This window comes from Asparagus officinalis, chromosome 4, assembly GCF_001876935.1.
Source record: "Asparagus officinalis chromosome 4, Aspof.V1, whole genome shotgun sequence".
In the NCBI taxonomy this organism is placed as follows: domain Eukaryota; kingdom Viridiplantae; phylum Streptophyta; class Magnoliopsida; order Asparagales; family Asparagaceae; genus Asparagus; species Asparagus officinalis.
The window spans coordinates 65,683,403-65,702,140 of record NC_033797.1 but is presented as its reverse complement, the minus strand read 5'-3'; the positions used below and the strand labels follow the sequence as shown (position 1 = coordinate 65,702,140).

The 18,738-nt window shown below is 35.6% G+C and overlaps 1 protein-coding gene across 2 annotated transcripts; it reads left to right on the top strand.

Annotated features, from left to right (window-relative positions):
* LOC109837609 lies at window positions 274–18,732 on the top strand. Of its 2 annotated transcripts, none has more exons than XM_020405928.1 (20): window positions 274–460; window positions 651–942; window positions 2,131–2,205; window positions 5,142–5,257; window positions 6,503–6,617; window positions 6,694–6,822; window positions 8,038–8,085; window positions 10,279–10,457; window positions 10,542–10,738; window positions 10,846–11,138; window positions 11,421–11,570; window positions 11,677–12,039; window positions 12,148–12,297; window positions 14,835–14,910; window positions 15,557–15,684; window positions 16,162–16,362; window positions 16,533–16,673; window positions 16,758–16,883; window positions 18,168–18,368; window positions 18,505–18,732. In XM_020405928.1, exons 2-20 carry the CDS (start codon window positions 808–810, stop codon window positions 18,649–18,651), a joined length of 2,970 nt encoding a protein of 989 aa, XP_020261517.1. In that variant the 5' UTR covers window positions 274–460; window positions 651–807; the 3' UTR covers window positions 18,652–18,732. The 2 variants fall into 2 exon arrangements, with proteins under 2 accessions (XP_020261517.1, XP_020261516.1); XM_020405927.1 differs by having other exon boundaries at window positions 598–942.

Here is an 18,738-nt window from a genome sequence, read left to right as displayed (position 1 = left end):
ATAGATGGTATGTTTTTCGAGAAATTCGATATATAACTACCGAGATAAATAGTAAAATGATGGAGTTAAGGATTGAATTGTTTTTTCACAACAATATTAAGAAGCCTTTAGAGTTTTCAACATGACTTAAGCAAAAACTTGAAAAAAAAGGACAAAAAAAAGTAAAGAAAAACCAAAGGGTGTTGTAGTAATTATGTCTCCAACACCCACGCCTAAATTTTGGGGGTCCGGCAATATTAACCGCGTCAACCATCAACAAAAGTCTCCTTCATTTCTCATGTTGTAATTAAAGATACAGTTATTCTTTTATTTCAAATTTATACTATCTTTGCAGCATTTTTCTCTCTTTCTAAAATTAAACACACGCAACGACACGAAAATATATTAATAATTAAGTTTTTTTTGTTGAGTCGTCGAGGGATCTCAAGCCTCTGCCCCCTTGAGGAGGCAGTTCAACGAGGTTAGTTTCTCCAAACCCCGGTTCGATTTCCATTCAGTTTGATCTTAAATTGCCTTTTTTGGATAATACCCATCAATCCAAATTTGATCTTTCTGCGTGCTTTTTGATGCTGGTGTCTGAAAATTTCTCGCTTGCAGGCTGATCCCTTTTGCTAAATTGAGGACCCAATTGGGTTTTTTTTTTCAATCAGTGTTGATTCTGTTCAGGAGGCAAATTTCTGTGGAAATCCTGTTAGCAAAATTGGGGATCCAACAATTTGTTCTCTTTCCAAACTAGGTTCTTTATTCAAATCTTTAGAGAGAAAATAAAGAGGAGGGATTCTTTGTTTTGTATATAAATAAGGAGAAATGGGGGTAATGTCAAGAAGAGTTCTACCTGTCTGCGGCCGTCTCTGTTGCTTTTGCCCGTCGTTGAGGGCAAGTTCACGGCAACCTGTCAAAAGATACAAGAAGCTCCTAGCTGGTGTCTTCCCAAAATCTCAGGTTATTTTCTCAAATTTTCTATTTTATCTTAATTTAAAGTTTGTATTTTATAGCTGGTGATATACAGAGCTAATGTGGTTATTGTGGAGTTTGTTGGTGTACGTAATTATACAATTTCCCCAGATTAAAATAGCAAAGTACTTACTGTATTTATAGTTCTTACAAGTGCAAGTGCTACTTGGAAGTAACTCTAAGATGGGATACCATGCTCTTGAAGCTCGGAATAGGGGATCAGTATAGCTCAACTTGCATTTGACAATCATGGAGATAGCACATCTTTATATTTGCTACATGAAGATTAATGGTTATATTTCAAATCAATTGAAATTAGATGTGTCTTTCGATAACTGAAATCATAAGAAACAACTAATAACTAATAATCAGTGAGATGTTGCAGTATAATTTACTTTTAAATTTTTTACAGCGACTTTTATTGTCAAATCTGATCCAGCCTTTTATCAGCTCTAAAATTTGGATAAAAAATAGGCAATTAATATGCAGTCATGTAGGCTTCCTTTCACATTAATAAATCGGGATTAAGTTTTAAGAATGAATTTAGACAACAATTGTGTTGGTCATGAATCTTTAAATACATGCAAAAGTAAAAGTTTAAAAGTGCTGAAAGAAAGTAACTTCTGCTATGTGCAATGTCAGATATTTTAATGACACAAGAAATGAATACACAATTCGTAGTTGTGTGGAAACCGATTCGTTCCGGTTCACAGGACCGGTATGGGAGCGTGGTACGCCACTCATTAGGGATTAGGTATGAAGGGGTAGGCTTATCCATTACGCTAGGGAATGTGAGAGGCTTTAGGTTTGGTTCTTAAATGTAGAAATCACAGTTTTTGCAAGATTCAAAATTGAAAAATATGTTAGTTGATACCAGTAATGGTTACTATCTGCCCTTTTATTATGAGTTGGAGAAGTATGCCTTGGTTGGTCAGTGAGAAGAATGGTAGTATGCCTTGGATGGTTTTTTGAGGATTATGCCTTTGATGTTTATTTCTTGAACACCACTGTGAGGCATAGCGGTTACTATCTGCCCTTTCGCTATGAGTTGGAAAAGTATTGCAATGCCGACAAATATAGACGTGCTTTTGGTTGTTGTGTTCTTTTAATTGTAAGTCTATATTATCTATTTTCAAGGATCTATTTACTAATCACCAGTCTTTTATCAATATATAGGACGGGGAACCTAATGATAGGATGATTGGAAAGCTATGTGACTACGCTTCAAAAAATCCTATGAGGATACCAAAGGTATACTTCCTATCAAATCAAATAAACTTTGCACATTTGAAGTATAGATCTACCTTTATGGAAAATCTAAATCTGTAATCCAGAATCGCATAGTAGAAGAAATCTTACTGTAGCACAAAAGCTGTTTAAATCAATTTTATTTTACTACTGCCAATAACAAATAGCTTGATGTTACTGTTATTGACTTGCAATATTGGGATGGAGTCACTTGTTGTTATATAAGCCTATGTTATGTTATTTTCATGATGTTGATATTTGTGTGCTTCTGAACACTATTCTCATTGTGATTTATCAATCAGGAGATTCCCAATTAAATAACTATTCGGTGTTTGATGTAACTCCACGGAAGCATTATGGATGAATTTTGGATTGTCACTCTCTTGAACTTCTCAGCAAATCGAAGTATTAGACGTCATATTAATATATGAAAGAATTAAAAAGTCTACATATTTAATTTAAAGCATTAAAAGTCTATTGGCACTATGGTACTGTCTAATTATTTCTTCCCTTGCTAACCATCTTTTGTGCTAGCCTACAGCAAATGCTTGCACTAGTTAGCATGATCAAATAAGTCTGTATTTTCTTTAGGGGCTCAGAACTTTTAGCATACATCAATGGCTTCAGATTGATATTCAAGAAAAGAAGAGCATTAATCATACAACATAAAAAGTTTTATATGGTTGAAATCACATGCAGGACCATAGACATTATCACTTGATGTGCAAACACCTCTGTATGTCTTGACATCTAAAATTATGAAAATAATTTCAAGATGACTTTGAGATCGACACAAGTAAAGGTGGAACAACCTAAGAAGCCTTACCTATATTGGTGCTTGCCTCTATAGGTCCTTCGCAATTGCTCATTTTTTTTCGAAAAAAAGCGAACTCCTTTATAATCCTATTGAGCATTCTTTTTTCTAACACTGTCATGTCTTTCTCGGCTTCTTTTCTTCTCATTTACCATATACTAATTCTTCTCTCAATCATGCTGTACTCTTGCTTGAAAAAATCTTATTTATTTGACTATGCGGAAGGTAAAATTCATTCCTGATTCAAATTGATTCGGAGTTCCATTATTTTGCTTGGTCATTGTACTTATTGTCAAACCTTGCATGCCTAATAAAATTTAAGATGCACTGGAAGGTGCATCTGATATTCCAGTAAGTATCAGATTAACCAATTGCTGGATATGTTTCTGATGGATTTGGTCCTTTGATCAAAATCCATGACCTGTTCTATTGTCTTTTACCCTGGTTCGTTGAGTTTTATTCTTGGTCCAAAGTGTGGTGAAATTACGTCACGAAGTTGTCCAAGTAGAAAGATTACTTTTACTGGTCAACAGTCTCGTTTATGTTAAGCAAGCAGTCATGAAGTTATAACTGGTAAGAGACTAGGTAATGGAGGTCAAGTGGTGGCGGGAGAATGTGATCACATAGACATGTATGTTCTACATTTCTAACAACCTTGTATCCAGTTATCTTGATACTTTGGTCTAGGGTATGTTCTACATTTCTAACAACCTTGTATCCAGTTATCTTGATACTTTGGTCTAGGTTTTTGCATAGTATAACTTTATACAAAATTCTGATTCCATAGTCCAGTTATCTTGATACTTTGGTCTAGGTTTTTGCATAGTATAACTTTATACAAAATTCTGATTCCATAGGGATGGCATGGTCATTCAAGCTGCGTACTCGTATAAGTTAACAGGAGTAGTTTAACTTTTTTATGTTTTGTTGAATGGAAACCATAATCATCTGATGTTGATCTCCGCTGGATTGGAAATACAAGCTTAAAAACTTGTGCACGCATTAAAAGTGAAGGTGATATGGTATAACTTTAACTTGTTGTTCTCCCTCAAAGTTAAAATCCAGAATTCATCTGTCCACTAATTAAACGTGCCCAGGGTAATTATTGAAATTTGTCTCGAGTCCTATTTAGGCACTTCATTTCCTGCATGCGACTGGAAAATTCTGAGAGGCTTTATTGACCTTGTTCGAGATCTCAAGAAAATCTATGCAAATCTTGTTTAAATTTTGTTTTGCCTTGTATAACTTCTGCACATTCTCATGCATCTCTCTTTCCCGATCATTTTCCCTCCCTCCCCCATTTTGTGTTTCTGCACAATTTCATTCTCTTATATCAGTCCTAAATATCCTTGCAAGATTTCTATTTTTGTGTGAGGCCTTTAAGCATGCGATTTGACATGAATTTGCATGCACATGCAAAGTCTTGTGTCCTTGAATATATAGTTTGTTTCTCATTGTTTTCTCTAAAATGCATGTGACTTGACATGATTACCCACCTTATTAACCAAACACGTAGACCACATCTTGCCATATATCCTCATTGAACACTTCTATGTATGCCATTTACAGCTAAATTGTCCCAAACATAACATAAATAAGGATCAAGAGAAGTGTGTGGATGATTAAGAGACTGGAATACATGCTAATTATTTCTTAGGACGAGAGAAATTCAGATATGCCTTTTGACTTTTGTTGAAATCTGTAAAATGGAGAAATTTAGCACCCAGAAGGCATTGATGCCATAAGTATTAATCCATATTCCATAGAAATGATATTATGATTATTACCATTTAAAGCTTAAAAAAACTTTTTTTTGGGTTCATGTACAAGCCACTTCTCTAAAATGGATTCTGTACATGGATCATCCAGAGTGTCATCTACATGCTGTTGCGTCAACTTCATTGAATGGTTAGACTTGCACAATAGATAGTCATGCAGTGTAATCGTACAGTCTAAATTTGTCAAAAAATTATTGGTGTCTGCAGTGTTTTGAGGCCTTTGACTAATATATGCAGCTCATGTAGTAAATTGATAGAAAGGACATTATTTATTAGAGATCTGCATAATTCTTATAAAGTCAGATAAAGATGATTTCTTGTAGTCATTTTTCAGTCTTTTTATTCAGATCACAAAGTACCTAGAGGAGCGATGTTATAAGGAGTTACGTATTGAGCACTTCAATCGGGCAAAGGTTATACCATGTGTCTACATGAAATTATTAGCTTCATGTAAGGAGCAGATGTAAGTAGTATGTTTATCCCAACTCAGGTTTCTGTTGAAGGCTCATCTTTTCTGCAGTCAATGATGTGTATTAATTTATCTCTTTGGTTGAATTGCTCATGATTATGCCTGAACCAAGTATTTTTATTTTCCTTTGAAATAATGTGACACCTCTGCAGCTTTGTTTGTATCCCATTTTAATAAAATTTTTTTGGGCATATTACTTGCTACAATAGGAAAGAATGCAAATCATAATTATTATTGACCAGTAACTAGAGCATGTTGATTCACTGTACATGTCCCTAACAATTTTAATATGAGCGCAATATCATCAGCTTCTATTATGTGTTTATTTTTTTCTTCACATTTTTCGTTTTCTTTATTTTTAAATTCTTGAGGCACAATCATCTTAACAATTTGGCTACAGGATGATAATTATACTATAAGGCTAATTTCTTTTTCTACTAACTTTGTAGAATTTTTCCTCGTGAATTTGTTGAAATCATGTGCAGTTAGAATTTTGCCATACAAAGTATCTTTCCTAGATTATTTCTCAAATTGACCTATACAGAAAATATAATTTGTGACCTACAAGTTTTAGGATGACTTCGATGTGATTTGCATTTTGTACTCTGACTTAGAGGTTGTTTGAGAGGGCTTTTTTGTGTGTGGTCAAACTAGCTTTTAAGTTAGCTTTTTAACATCTACTTCTTCGCTAAAATACCAAATAAGTTGGCTTATAAGCTCACCTAAATAAGCTAGATTTGACCAAACAAATTACTTTTTTACCCAAACAATTTTTGTATCGTTTTTATATAAAAGCTAAAAGCCTCTAGAAGGCAGCATAACTTATGAGCTTTAAAAAAGAAGCCTTCCCAAACGCCCTCTTAATAATGAAAAATGATCGATTCATTGCTAGGGACTACATTTTTTCCTAAGCTTGACAGACTGTTGTCGTGTTTACTATGTATTTGTGAATAGATGGTTCTCTTACTATGATATATTTCAATTCAAATTACATTTCAACCTGATTTCATTCAGCTTGTTATTTCTCCTAGATTGCATATAAACTCGATGAAATAAGAATGGGTTATCTTTCTTATTTAAGAAGGAAAAAATGGAGTAGGATGGTATATGTACATATCTTCGTAATGTTTAATGTATATTATCACTACTTTTCATGTGATTGAATCATTTTGTTGCATGCATGATTCTCTTAACATAACATATTTTCTTCACACTTTAATCTGTTTCAACTGCATCCAGGCCATTGTTTGCTCCTAGTTTATTGAGTATTGTAAGAACTCTTCTCGATCAATCACGACAAGATGATATGCGTATTCTGGGTTGTCTTGTCCTTGTCGAGTTTCTTAATAGCCAGGTAAGTTGTAAGTCAAGCATTTCTTGACGAATTTATTGAGAAACTATTTTATCTCGACTAAATGTTCATAAGATAGGTTGATGGCACGTACATGTTCAACTTAGAAGGTCTCATACCGAAACTTTGTCAACTTGGCCAAGAAGCAGGAGGTGGTGATAGTGGACCCCGTTTGCGATCAGCAGCAATGCAAGCTCTAGCTTCCATGGTACAATATTATGCTTTGGATTCTTAATCTTTGTTTACAATCCGCATGTTATTTGTTTAAGAATTTGTCTCCTACTATTACCCTACTCTGTGCTATGCTGTGTTGCATGGGTACTTCTATCATGGGGCTGTACCCATACCTACGCGTCCTATACTCGTACCTGTACCCGACACTTCTTGGACACTCCTTGAATATTGGCATACATTTATTCAGATGTTTAATCAATTGTACTATACATTTTTAAAATTTAAAACACTCGTCATATACTTCTTGGACAAGGGTCAAGTTCATTTCAGCCCAGATTCAGTTCTAAGCTACAGTTTGAAAGGGTTGTTTGCATATCTAGCTAATAAATATGCTTTCAGCCGTTGCATCTCAGCCGTGCCCCCCTACACTGCCTTTTACAAATTTGCCATGTCTCGTACCTGCTTGCATGCGTACCGGTGCTCGTACCTGTATCCATGCAACTTAGGTGCTATGCAGGGTTGGGCTTATTCATTTTGTTTAAAAACCAACAGGGCGTTAACAGTTTTACTTGAAAGGAGCTGCGTGAAATGCTTAGAGCGTATGCTGCATAAGGTATAGCTTGTAAATGATAAAAATTAGGCATATCACCTCCTTGTTTTACTCTTTTGGTTTTGAATCCTCATCTGCGGCAAAAATATGTTGCAAGTCAACAGTGAAATGTACTTGGTTCTATCAAATTATATTAGACCCTCTTGAAAACTTCATAATGTTGCGCACCCTTCTACTCCAGAAGAAGCCACAGTTTGGCATCCATTAAATTTTGGTATGTGCTTGGAATGAGTCCATGCATAGCTTTCTCTCCATAAAGGCTCTCCCCTTCCATTAATGAACCTTTAACCCTTCCATTAGAAGGAGAATACTTTTCAAACCTGTCTTTGATGTTTCCACAAATGGTGCACTTCATGAAATATACATAACTTGTTTTTACTAGGATAATAGTATTAGCATCACTTTTTTATGATGCAACTCCTCTGAAGTTGTTGTTGTAAAGAGAACTGTATGTGATGCGAGTTTCAAATGTTAAGCATTCTAGAAAACTTGGATGTTTCTACCTTGTTTACTATGAGTGTGACTACCTTGTTTAGGAATCATAGGTTCTCATTAGTTCTACTACCCATTTGTTTAAACATATCTTTTAAATATGCATCTTTTCTAGTCATTTTGATTTGTCTTATTTTTCGTGCTCAGGTGCATTTCATGGGTGACTTCTCTCATATCTCTATGGAATTAGATGAGGTAAGTTCTTTCTTTTGTAGCCTGTTTAGCAGAGCCAGGAAAAAACGAATTGATTTGTCCTTTTATTCAATAAACCATGCCATCTTTTGAGCGATTATTTATTTCTCACCGGTTAACAATGACGATAGTGATGTTTTCACACTACCTTGCAACCAATGAGTAACTTGTCTCCATACCCTATTCTTTTTTTAAGGTTAGTCGGTATGGCAATATGTAAGCAGAATTTTCTGGTACATGGTGAATTTGCAACTATAGTACCCCGAAGACGGATTATGAATGGATGATTATTCTCAGATCCATGAATATGGTTCTGCCTAATAATGTATATTTCCATTGAGATAAATAAACCTGTATTGCAGATAAAATTATTGAAATTACAAATTGAGAATGATGTATATTTGTGTTTGTTGAGGCTGATTTGGCTCCAAGGTAAGAAATATCACATTAAATCATCTATCATCCATGAATAGGAAAAAAAAGTCCATATTTAGATTTGAATATGGAAAATATTACAGAAATATACCTTGCTCCACAGTGATTAGTAATTTCTGCTCTCAGATTCCAAATGTATGGAAAATATGAAGTTGCATTCGTATACTCATAGATGCCAGATCCAACAAAGTTTCAGATACTGAGATCTTTGTGCACATGGTGAATGGGGAAGCAGAGTATCTGCTAAATCTGATCCTGTATAAATTCTAATGCATTGCTGTTTCCTTTACTAAAAACTACTAATACCCATAAACAAGGACAACTAAACCTTCTAGCTGGTATTGCCATGATAGGATCATCCAAGATTCTCACCTTTAAAATGGGGTTGAATGTGGAGTGTGACTCAAGGACAAGAGATATCCACAAAATGTATCCAACTGGGAGTTGGCGAGTAGATAGACCTTTTCCAGTGCTGCAGTTCAAGATCACATGAAAAAGGAGCAAGCTCCTAGTACCTGGTAGATTCTTCCTGACTCCTACGCTGAAAATGAAATATTTAGAGAAACCATTTAAATCTAATGTGTATGATTCTTTTATCATTTTTCCTGGTCCCAGTGATGGTGACACAAGGTAACCTAAGACCTGCGGCAAACAGCACAGGCCCTGCCACATCCCACCTGTTCACTATGACCCTGAAGACATAACCTGAGCTCAAAATATGCTAAACTTCCAGTGACCAAATCCCAACAACTTGAAATAGCCCACTGGTTACAACACCTCTCACTCTTAGATATGGAAAAATTATGGATTTTTCTTGTTGAAAAGTTGCAGTTAAGCAATGCTGTTCATATACCAAGACCTTTCCTTTGTCTATTTATGATCAATGATCCTTTAGTGGTGTTTCATACTATTCATCTCACGTTACTTCGATCGCCAATCAGTGACTGAACTAAGCAGCAATGAGCCACCTATCCGCTAGATATACGTACTCAATTATTACAATGCGGATCCTCTCGGGCCTACCTCAGTGCTTCATTAACTCTGACCTTTTACTTCTCTTAACCAGCACAAACATTGGCCTCCATTGGACAATGCTGAACCCATCTCAACAGATTCTTCATTTTATCCTCAATAGGAGCGACATCCAGGTTCTTACATGTGCAGTTGGTAGTTAATCTCTTGGTGTATCTGCACTTTCCCCCATGGCATTCTCATTTCTGCTGCTCATTTTCTGTGTTGTTTCTTAATTAATAAATGTTTAATTAAAATATTCTAATCTGTAAAGCATCGTTGCTCTCATAGCCATCTTACGGATTTTGCTCTTCAATTTCATTGGTATTCTATGATTGCATGCAATGATGCAATTCTAAACCCACTTCTCACTTTAGCTGTCCTGCTTTAACTCTACGGTCTATAGTAAGAAGAAGATAAGGCCCTATTTTTCGTATTCATATTTTAGCAACAATTGCAGCATAATCTGATTTCATTAGAAACTAAATCCACCTGCATCAAAATCGCAGTCTTGAAAAGGTTAACAATCATGGTTGAACCAATCTGGTCTTCTATCAAAATGAGCTGAATCTATTTAACTGCTGTTACTAATGAGTACTGGCTAAGGCTTTTTTGATATTAAGAACTTTCTAATTTTTTCCAAGGAAGAAACTTTATCTATGGCCACTTCTACTTCTATCATTTCTTTAATGAGCGGTAGATTGTTGGTTTTGCCTCATTCCTGGTTGATTCATTGCCTTCATTTGGCAGATAATCTCTGTGGCCTTGGATAATTATGACGTTCATCAAATGTTCACAGAGAATAGAAAGCACAATGCACAACCGAATCAGGTTCAGAGTCAGAAGGATAGCCCTGTTTCAGCCATACAGACCTCATTTAAGAAGATTTCATCCTTGCAGACTAATAAAGTAGAATTCGTCGCCACAGGGTAAGGGCTGATTCAATCGATCCAATTTTCTGTACCTCTCTAGTGTCATTATTCATTGTTGTTCTCAGCTTTATTTGGTACCAGGGATACTTCCAAAAACCCAACCTATTGGTCAAGAGTTTGCCTGAGGAATATGGCCAAACTTGCAAAAGAGGCAACTACTATGAGGCGTGTTTTCGAACCTTTATTTCGCAACTTTGACAATGGGAATTTTTGGTCTCCTGAGAAGGAAATTGCTTACGCTATTTTGTCTGAGATGCAGGTCTTAATGGAGAACTCAGGTGAACTATGCTCTGTGTTTTTCATGTGTCAAATTTAAAAATGGGATAGATCCAAAATTCTCTCATAAAATAATTCCGTTTTGATTAGTTCTGTGTTTATTTTCCAGAACAAAATAGCCATTTGTTGCTATCTCTTGTCATCAAGCACTTGGATCACAAGAATGTTTCCAAGCAGCCTGACGTGCAGATTGACATTATTCTTGTAGCAATACAGCTTGCTCGGGACGCTAAGTTGCAAGCTTCACTAGCTATAGTCACAGCGATCAGTGATTTGATAAGGCACTTGCGGAAATGCTTACAATGTTCCATTGAAGCATCAAGCCCAGGCAGCAACATCAATAAGTGGAACTCTGCCCTTCATTCTGCCCTAGAAGAATGCCTCCTCGAACTGGCAAATAAGGTCAGATCTTGATCTCGATTTTTTTTAAAACTCATGCACTGACATGAAGCCGAATAGTGACTACTTCGTCGGTAAATGGTAGTTTTTATTGTTGATTTTTTGCTGCTGATTTGATTTGTTATGAATTTTGGGACTCCTGAATTAATTTTTCTGGAAGTAATTATTAATGTTTTACATTAATTTTCACTATCATCAGTTTTTGTTTTGATATATGATAGAGATAGTATTTATTGTACTTTCAACAATCTATGCAAATGGAAAAACTAATATCTTGGGCGTTAGATAGGTGATGTTGGACCTATTCTTGATATGATGGCTGTTGTGCTAGAGAATATTTCTTCTAATGCTATTGTAGCCAGAACGACTACTTCCTCTGTCTTACGTGCTGCACAAATAACAGCTCATATCCCTAACCTGTCACATCACAAGAAGGCAAGTGTGTCCTCTTGTTTATTACTGTTATGTAAAGAACTGTACATTCAATAGTAACATTATTTAGCTTTTACAAACTAGGTTGATCACTTATTGTATATTTCAGGCTTTCCCAGAAGGTTTATTTCACCAACTCCTTTTAGCTATGGCACACCCGGATCGTGAGACAAGAATTGGGTCTCATCGCATTTTTTCTGCTATTCTTTTGCCCTCAATAGTTTGTCCGTGGTCAGTTTCTCTTGTTCCAAGTCCATCGAAAGGATATGCTGCACAAGAAACACTTTTGGTAGCTCTCTCAGGTTTCTCTTCTTCCATTATGTTGGAAAAAATGCAAAAGGAGGTTAGTTATTTGACAAATGGTTCTGTAAGAGAAATGGAAGAAGATAATCGACCTGCTGAGGTAAAACTGCATAAAGTTTACCCATCCCGCAATGTGTCCTCTACAACTGCTGCAGAATCTGGAAAAGGAGTATGCAGCTTTGAATTCTTGCTCTCTTTAGACTTCCAATTCCCCCTTTTTGCTAATCTTTATGCTCAATATGTTGGAAACTATTTGTGATATCTACTTGTTCTCCAGGAGTTCGGAACAATGAGATTGAGTAGCCATCAAGTGAGTCTATTGCTTTCATCAATTTGGACTCAGGCAACATCACAAGAGAATAGTTCCACAAATTATGAGGCAATTGCACATACATACAACATTGCTTTATTGTTTTCTCGAACCAAAGTAAGTTATTTATTATTTTCTCTAACCAAAGAAGGTTCTGTTCAGGCATCTCGTTATTCTTGAGATTTAGCTATTCTGTTATACTTTTTTAAGTTGCCTTCAACAGGCATCTGGTAGGTGGATATTTAAAGGAATCGAGGATGAAAATCCACATAAACATATGTTGAAATTCTCATATATTTTTGCGTAGGCCCCTTTTAAAAAACCCCCATGTGGTGCACCCCCTTCAACTTTTCTTCATGTGTTTATTCACCTTGACCCATTTTCTGATGTGAAAAAATCCATTTCGTGTTGCCATCTCAGCAGAGAGAAAATAAATTTTCTTTATTTCCAAACTACCCTCACCTTCAACTTCTCATCTCTCTTTTCTCTTCTCATGAACCTATGAAAAATATTTCCTTCTTCTCCTCCTTCTCCTTAACCATTATTTCTTTCACCTCGATCTTCCTATTGCATTCTTCTTCTCTTTCTTCTTGTCGTTTCTCAATCATTATCTTTTTCGCCGTCATGGTCACTCTTACATTATCTTCTTTCTCTTCAATTATCCCTCTTCATTCTTCTTCTATATTTGTCACTGTATTAGACTATTAGTCAAAGGCTATCATTTTTAGCTTAAACGTACCATCTCTTAGGATCACGTCGAAGTTAACACGTAATAGTAAAAATTAACACTCAATAGGGCAGCTTAACACCTAACAGTCAAAGTCAACACCTAACAATTAAAATTTAACATCTAACAATTAAACTTAACAATGAAGCTTTAAAGTTAACACGTAATAGGTTTTTTTGCCGCCATTGCCTCTTCTCCACCATTTTTCCTCTTTCATCAACCATCTCTACTCCTTCCACATAATTTGTCACATCTCTCAAAGGCCATCTTCTTTGGCTAAAACGATCATTTTTTAGTTTTAACTTTAAATAACTATAAATGTTAAATGTTAACTTTAAAAATTATAAAGATTTTAACAATTGAAATCTTAAGTTCACTCAAAACTTAAGTTAACACTAAAAAATGACCATCTTAACGAAAGGAGATGGCTCTTGAGGGATATGACAACGGTTGTGAAAGAATAAAGAGTAAAGATAGTTAAGGAAAAATGGCAGGAGATGCCGTGACGGCAAAAAATCTTGATTGTTAGTTTATTTTACACATTACATACTAAATGAAAAGCTTACTTATTAACTTTAAAACTTTAGTGTTAAGTTTAACCGTTAGGTGTTAAGGTTAACCATTGAGTATCAACTTCGGCGTGACTTTAGAGCATGATTCTTTTAAGCAAAGATGGCGACATTTGAATGATGGTGCACCTGTTGCAGGACATAGAACAAGGTAGGAGAGGAGAGGAATGTGTAGTTGGGATGGAGGAGGAAGAAAAAGGAAGGTGAAGATGAAAGTAGGCAAGCGAAGAGACGGGAATAGAGTTGAGATGGAGGAGAGATAAGAGAGGAGAATGGAGTTTGTATGGAGAAAAGTGGAGGAGGAAGGATCATGAGCAAATTAGAGAGGAAGATGAAGGTAGGATGATGGACATAGAGTGAAGAGGAAGAGAAGAGGGAATAAGTAGAATGAAAGAGAGAGGAAAGTGGAGAAGGAATGGAGGGAAAATGTTGATATGAGGAGAAAGGAGGAGGAGAAGAAGATAATGGTATTTTAGGGATAAGAAAGAAAAAAAGGGTGAAAGAATGAAAAGTTGAAAATGGGCTTAAGCATATTTGACTTTGGTTAATGGGCTAGGTCACATGATAATTCTTAACTTGGGGACTAAACACAATTTTTCCTATATTTTATACAGATGCATATCTAATGACTTCACCTAGTAAATGATGTAGAGGGCAATAGGTTTCAAAATAAAATCATGGAACAAGCATATTAAAATATTGATGGACTCGTTATCTTAGGAGAAGTGGATTTATTAAAGAGTCTTTATCCAGAGATTTTATAAAGAGATGAGATATCCATGTCAATCTATGTCTAGGTGTTGGAAATATAATCCCGATGCATACTTTAGCATGAAGGTATAAAACATCCATAATGAGATACTCCAAGCTCCCAAAACCACAATGGTATCTCATATAAACTGGAGGAATAAGTCTTATGCTGAGTAAAACCATGGTATGCAGTATCAAGGGTACTCATTGTAATATGATGAACAGGAGCTCAGATGATTTTGCATATAAATTTCTCCCTACATATTGTTTATTGCTCACACAAACTTCAGAAGAGAACCAATATCTTTAATTATCTAAGATGTAACAAGCACTGCTTGCTTGTCAGGTTGTAAGGCACATTTCCTAAATCTTCTCAGATACCTTAATCCTTATTGACTGAATCCAAGATAGATATGATCAGAGTTCCCTAGGAAAATCTAGCTGAAAACCCAAATGTGCTGTTTCTTGAATTCAGCTCCATTTATACTATGTTGAAAGCTGTAAAATTCCTTATGGATTTACAGGTTATCATTTATTTATAGAGATAGTTTATTGACAACTATTTTTTTCCTAATATCTGTTTGTCGATTCCAAATTTTTTTTGACAGACCTCTAGCCATGTGGCCCTTGCCCGCTGTTTTCAGCTGGCATTTTCCTTGAGAAGCATCTCGTGCAACCATGAAAGTAAGATTGCTACTCTGAAATAAAGTATTGCTCTTCCGGAATCAGTATAATGTTTCTCATCTACATGCTTCCTACTTGATGATCATATTAGCCTATATCAATGAAACTTCATGCTGGGGTTATAATGTTCAGTTAGTTCAATGTTAACAATTTCATTCGCCAGACTTCCCCCCATACACTTCAGTTTGTAAGACCTCTAGATCATACATATGAGATCCAATACTTTAAAAGGCATGGCCAGGTTATAATGTAAATGGATGCACAATACTGGGGACTGGGAAAAAGATCTCACACACAAACACACACACACTCTCTCTCTCTCTCTCTCTCTCTCACTCACACCCATGCATGCATGCTGGCTGAGATTTACAAACATTGAGCACAATAGAAAATATGGAAATATAACTGAGATTTACAAACATTGAGCACAATAGAAAATATGGAAATATACGAAGGACCTCTGCTGCTTTCACTTATTCAGCCAAAAAGAAGAACAAGAATAAAGAACAATAGAAAATGGAAGAAAAAACAAGCTAATCTCTTCCATCTAACAAATACAGTCGTATTGAGAGCATGTTGCATAAGTGTTGCCTTATTGCCTATGTTCTTAATTTATTAATTTTCCTTTTCTATCATTTGAGTGAAGGTTGCTTGCCGCCATCCCGAAGGAGGTCCCTGTACACCCTGGCATGTTCAATGCTTGTATTTGCAGCAAAGGCTGCAGACCTTCCACAGTTAATTTCATCTATTAAAGCAGAGATGACAGAGAAAATGGTACATGACTTATATCTCTGTGTTCAATATTTATTGGAACTTGTTCCCTGATGAAAATGTACTCAGAGAATTAATTTTTTCATGGGTTCATTGCTACTGCACAACCAGGAATATGTGGGATTAGCTACTTATAACCTCTTAACTTTTTATCAGCACTTAGACCAAATGATTCCCAAACAGAATTATCTCTCTGTTATTTGTACATATAGGGAGTGCCTCTGCAACACACTGACATATCCTGGACTCTCGCTGTAACACATTGGCATCACGTGGCACCCAACGTGATGGGTACAAAGGTTTTACTTGGTTTATTCATCAGGTGCTTTAACTGCTAATAAGAACGTTCAAGAATAATAAGTAGCTAACCCCTACAGTACATGGAGCCTATCTGCAGTTAATGTTTTTTCATTTGTAAGGTTTTCCTATTTCTCAGTTTTGTTGAGCTGCACGTAACAAGTGTATGTGTATCTGTAACAGGTTGATCCTTCTCTTCGTCTGGTAGAAGACAGTATGCTTCAGGCTATGAATGCATCCTCTCCTAGTGAAAAACCAATTAATGGATATAATGAAGATGATTTTACAACATCAGAGTTTCTCAAAGAAAACGATAATGTTGACGACCACATAAAAGAGCTGATGATATCCCATTTAATACAAAAATTTGAAAAACTGTCGGATGTGAGTTTTTGTGCGTTCACAATTTTTTTGTCAGTTTGTATTTTACTTTTTTTTATTGTATCCTTGTTTTCTTTCAGAAATGAACAAATACAATAATGTAACTCCAATCTCTTCGTTAATTTGTTTCATTCTATTCATGTAAAAGTCATTCCTGTATACTTTAATTGCAGAAAGAGTTGATGAGCATAAAAGAACAGCTTCTGCAGGAATTTTCACCTGATGATGCCCTCCCCTTTGGAGCCCCATTGTTCTGGGAGACGCCAAATTCATGTTCCCCCCTTGCTCACAAAGAATGCCTATATTTTGATGAGGTTCACATCCTTCCCTCAAAATTGTCTTTGTGCAAGTATTTCTTCTTAATACAGTTTTTAGCATGTGAGGGCTTTCTATTTCAGGCCATAGATCTTTTCTTGGACGATGAAGATGAATATCCTGAAGCATGTGGAAGTCAGTCGGACCGAAAGATGTCTGAATCAACAAACTCAATTGACGTTCTAAATGTCAATCAATTGATAGAATCGGTAATATTTACTTCCATTTCTGCAGTAATGGAATGCTCTTTAGAGTGCGTTATTTACTTTTTTTTTACCTCTATCTACTATTCACTTGTTAGTTGTTACCCTCTGTCGCTATGATTTCTAAATACTCTTGTGTTACAAACATATGTTTTATCCAACAAACTCATTGGTGTCCTAAATACTTTTGTCTTACAAACATATGTTTTATCCAACATTAATGTTCCTGAAAAGAAAGAATATACTTGTTCTTTTAATGTTTATTTAATCTAGAATTCATAATCTTTGGTGGCAGAAACATGGGCCATGATTTCATGAATTTCAATGCTAAAAATGAGTGGTTTATCAATTCTTGCACTTTGTATGAAATGAAACCTAGCACTTTGGTCGAAATCGATGAAACTAATTAATTGAAGAGCGACTAAAGATTTCTGAATGTGTTTTCCCTTTTGCCTTTGACATTATGAAAATTTTAGTGACGAATGTGATCCCTTTTCTTAGTATTTATTATTATTATGACCTTAAGACCATATGGAAGATTCCATGTTATTTGGAACTATGGATTGACAACTGTTTTATCTTTTGTTAAATTATCACATTTATCGCATACCTAGATTGGCTCTGGTTTCCAAGTACCAGGTACAGCCTTTATTGGGAAAACGGTCAAAAGAAAGTTTATCCTCTTCGAGAATTCTTCTGTAGTCTCTGAAAAGGATATGAGAATTCTTCTGTAGTCTCTGAAAAGGATATGAGAATTCTTCTGTAGGCTCTGTATAATTGCGTTGAGCCAATGAAAAAGAAATATGTACAAGATACAATGCAATTCAGTCGGATGCCTTAAGGTTGGCTGAGAACTTCATTGGCCCTGAAATGAACTGAATTTTTCCTCTTTTTTTTAAAAAAAACAATTGTCCCTTTCTTTCATCAGTTAAACATCAAAAATCACTTCCGTGCCTTTCTCACCCTTTTCCTTTCTTACAACCAAGTGGAGTCTTAAGCTTTTTTTTTAGATTTAATGAACTATGGTTGTGTTTTCTTGATTTAACAAACTTCACAATTGTTGGGTTCAGTTGAAATTTATAAGAAAAAGGGAGCTTTTGATACAGCTTTGAAGGTTGCATTTTTGTTCTTCTAGAACAAAATTTTCCAACAAATAGTCTAAATTAGAACTTCTTTCGAGAAAGGCAGAGAAGATTTATTTAGACTATTAGTTGGAAAGTTTTACAATTCATGAATTTTTTTTTGTTTTCGTCTGGAATAAAATAAAATAAAATAACATATCTCTTGCAGGTTATTGAGAGTGCTCAGCAGGTCGCAATTGTACCGGCTTCTACCACTCCTGTGCCCTATGACCAGATGAAGAGCCAGTGCGAGGCACTTGTTATAGGGAAACAGCAGAAAATGTCGGTGCTGCTCGGCCTCAAGGATCAACAAGAAGCTGTGGAAAATGCAATTCTTGAAGATGAAAACAACGCCGCGAGTCCGCCTAAGGCAAGTGTATCAAACAACGCCGCGAGTCCATTATTATTATTATTATTATTATTATTTGTTTCAGACACTGGTCACAACATAAGACTACTATATCTAAAAGACGTGTTTCAACTTTATTTCGTTTTATTTTTAGCAGACACTTCAATTCCTCAAGGGCGTACGGAAAACCACTGCTGAGCCTTTGAAACGAACGGATTCAATGTCCAGTGAGTCAGAGAAATCCTTCAGGCTCCCACCTTCAAGCCCATATGACAAATTCTTAAGAGCGGCAGGATGCAACTAATTACACATTTATTCCCTTACTTTTCTCTGATTTTAATTCTTTGACCTGCATAGTGTGTGTTATTGCTTTTACCACATCATATATATG

Bases quoted from the DNA above. Each gene is read 5' to 3' on its own strand.
- LOC109837609 (XM_020405928.1), top strand. From the start codon at position 808: ATGGGGGTAATGTCAAGAAGAGTTCTACCTGTCTGCGGCCGTCTCTGT. The intron at 10,739-10,845 runs GTGAACTATGCT...TTTATTTTCCAG, and splicing joins GGTCTTAATGGAGAACTCAG to AACAAAATAGCCATTTGTTG. The intron at 16,884-18,167 runs GTAATATTTACT...TATCTCTTGCAG, and splicing joins TCAATCAATTGATAGAATCG to GTTATTGAGAGTGCTCAGCA.